The sequence below is a fragment of the Pterocles gutturalis genome, unplaced genomic scaffold (genome assembly GCF_000699245.1).
Source record: "Pterocles gutturalis isolate BGI_N339 unplaced genomic scaffold, ASM69924v1 scaffold37286, whole genome shotgun sequence".
Classification (NCBI taxonomy): Eukaryota; Metazoa; Chordata; class Aves; order Pterocliformes; family Pteroclidae; genus Pterocles; species Pterocles gutturalis.
Genome location: NW_010101707.1, coordinates 3,688 through 6,698, shown reverse-complemented (window position 1 = coordinate 6,698; position 3,011 = coordinate 3,688). Strand labels below are relative to the sequence as shown.

General features: G+C 43.3%; 1 protein-coding gene across 1 annotated transcript in view; it reads left to right on the top strand.

Annotated features, from left to right (window-relative positions):
• The window catches only part of HERPUD1 (homocysteine-inducible, endoplasmic reticulum stress-inducible, ubiquitin-like domain member 1), a gene marked incomplete at its 5' end in the record, with an annotated part of 4,953 nt that extends 3,617 nt beyond the window's left edge, over positions 1 to 1,336 (top strand). The window contains 2 exons of the mRNA XM_010084214.1: positions 463 to 568; positions 1,169 to 1,336. Coding sequence (XP_010082516.1) covers positions 463 to 568; positions 1,169 to 1,336 — 274 coding nt within the window. The remainder of the gene's footprint in view (positions 1 to 462; positions 569 to 1,168) is intronic.
• Positions 1,337 to 3,011: the final 1,675 nt, after the last annotated feature.

Below are 3,011 nucleotides of genomic sequence, written 5' to 3'. Positions count from 1 at the left end.
CTTCCGACCTCCATGCAGACTTGGAGAGTGAAGGCTAATTGCTTCATTAAACTCCTTAGATTTTCCTACTGATAATTCTAAAGTGTAATTTGAACAGCTTATATTGTGGGTGACAAGGTGAAAGTGCTGTAGAGGTACAGACTTTCAAAAAAGGAGTTGCCCAGGGGCATCTGTAACATGGTAAACAAGCAGGCTCTGTGCCTCTAGCAGCATGCTAGATACCAGGTGGATGTTGTGCCGCTTATTTTGAATGCGAGCAGATGCTCAGTCTTCACCTCCTGCCTCATGGTTTGCTGCTAACAGAGGGCTTTGAAAGCACTGACTGGGTCAGGGCAGAATGAGATGCTATGCTGAGCTTGCTGTTGGCAGCTCTCTGAGCAGCCAGATGTCACTGGAACTGTTGGTGTAACAGGAGGGAGTAATGTTTAAGCAGCGTTAATAAAAATCTATTGCCTTCCCCAGGCACCGTGTTGGATGGCTTCCATTTAGGCGAAGACCAGTTCAGCCCTTCCCGGGAAATGCTCCTCCTCAAGCTGCTGTAAACCAGGACCAGAACAATAACTTACAGGTATTGTCTTGCTAGTTTTTTTTAAAACCATGAGCATGAAACCCTGTGAAGTTTTACTTTCAGTTTACTAATTACATGTATCAGCAAAGACTTTAAACTTTTGTCAGAAACTATCTTCCATGGGGGAATAATTGCCAGCCTGAGTCCTCCTTTGGTGTCGCTGATTCTTGGGTTCTACAAAATATTTCAGGCTGCATGTTATCTTTTAGGATGTAGTAATGGAGAGTGGTCTGTTACAGGCTGAGCAGGTTCTGTAACTGAACACAGGGTTTAGACAAGGACCTCCATGGTAAGATCTGAGTATAGAAGCAGTCAGTGTCTTGTGTCTCAAGCTGACACTTCTGGCTGATGTCAGTGAAAGGTAATGAGCTGTAAATACATACTTCACCTGATCTGGTGCTTCATGTCTGCCCTAAATAGGGGTCTTGGACACATGGCATGAGTTCACCAGTATTAGTGTGTGGCTTGGGTTTTTTGACTTTGTGGTTGTCTGGGGATACTTGCAAGGTTTTTATATTGTGACAGTGACATTTGGGTAACAAAACATGCTGTTTGACACCTGAAATGATTGCCTTTACCAACTGAACTTTGTTTTGGCAGGGGGAAAATGCAGGCAGAACAGATGAATCTGAAGCATCTCCTGATGAGGGACAAGTTTTACAAGAACTGCAGCAGGCTAACCCCTCATTTATGAGCACAGCATGGGTTTTTTTCAAGACTTTCTTTGCATCCCTCCTTCCAGAAGGGCCTGGAATGACCCACAACTGACTTGTCACCAGTCTACTTGTCTGAACTGCAATGGGCTTTAGCCTCCCTGAGTGGATGGGATACCGACTCCAAACCAGGGTGAAAGTGGATGGCACTTCTTCGGGCTTCCACTGGCCAAGCAGATGAAGCAGCAAGAAGCCTTAAGTCATTACAGCCTAGAGACTAAAATGCTTGCCCTCATTCCAAAGAACTTTGTTCTGTAGTGTTAGGTACCTATGTAGAGGCTTGGCACTGTAAACTTGTGCACTAGATGCACAGGCTCTAAGCAGGTGTGCAGAAATGTTAGGGAAGCAAATTGCTTCTTCTGTGCAATGCGATTCCTGTTGGAATGTTTCAAATGCTATTTAAATTACACTGAGTGTAGGACCTCAAAAAATAATTGCTAGATATGCATTAGCAGATTTTTAGGAAAGATCTATTGTTCAATTGCTACAACAATAGCTTAAATTTTCTGTGCAGATATCTTCCTATGAAGGATGCATGGTGCAATTTCCTTGTTGGACAAAGTGTAGGACTAAGTGGCCTCTTGATCAGCAGTTACCTCTGTGGAGTTGCAGGCTAAACTTCATCTTGCCAAACTCAGATAGTTTAAACTCGAGGCCTAATTTGCCCCCTGTGAAATTATGGGAGAGGAGTGTGTTCAGCTCTATCTGGCATGAATTTATGCAAGCTGTAAACTTCTTCACTGTGTTTGGATGCAAAGTTAAAGCAGTCTGATGCCTGTGTTTGACTTTGATGCGTTCTTACCTCAGAGCAATTTTCTTGTATTGTTTTCCCTGTAATTTCTGATACGGTTAAGGGCTTTGATTCCAACAAAATTTGCAGGCATTTATATTCATACTGGTATACACTGTACAGCAATTGGAAGACCACTTGTGCAAAGCACAGGATGTGCTCACCTTGTTTTTATTCAAAAATCATGATCAATGAGTTTGAGATACAAGGGGAAATGATGCTTGCAGAGCCTTAAACTTGGCTCCTTGCCTAACTGTGTATTCTTCAGCATATCAAGTGGCTTGAATGGCTTGTGTTTGCTCACTGAAAGCTGCTGGCACAAAGGCTGTGGACATCTCAAAGCAGGTAATTCTGCAGGTATTTGGGAAGTCCAGAGTTTGACCCCTTGAGCCCAGTGGGTGACTCCCAGTGGTTTTGCAATGTGTTGTCTTTGCTCAGTGTTTAACTTTGCTGGAAACATGCTGTATCCAGGGAGTACAACCACCTATGAAACTTGTAGTGCTTTTCCTCGGTGCCACCTGTGGCTGGCAAATGTGTTTGCTTTGGAGTGTCTTGTCAGGGCTAACACACATGAAGTTGTAACAGCCTGACCGGTCATGCTTGATCTTGCCACTTCAGATGAGACTGATGATAGACATGGCTTGTTGTTATTGCCTGCGGTGGCAAGTTTAATCTTAGTGATGGGTTTTTTTTGGCTTTGGTTTCCTTTCTAAGCCTCTTCCCAAGTAGCTTTTCTGCCACATCTTCAATTTGCTGGAGACTTGGGGGGAGGATAGGTAGGGCAGTGGTAACATTTAGTAATGAAGTCTTTAAATACTTTGAATGAAGTGATTTGAGACGAAGTGATTTTGGTATTTTGGGTATATTCTACATAAGGCTTTGAGGATATTCTTGGAGGTAGTATCCCCTCTTTCTTACCTTGCTAGTGGGTAAGATTACC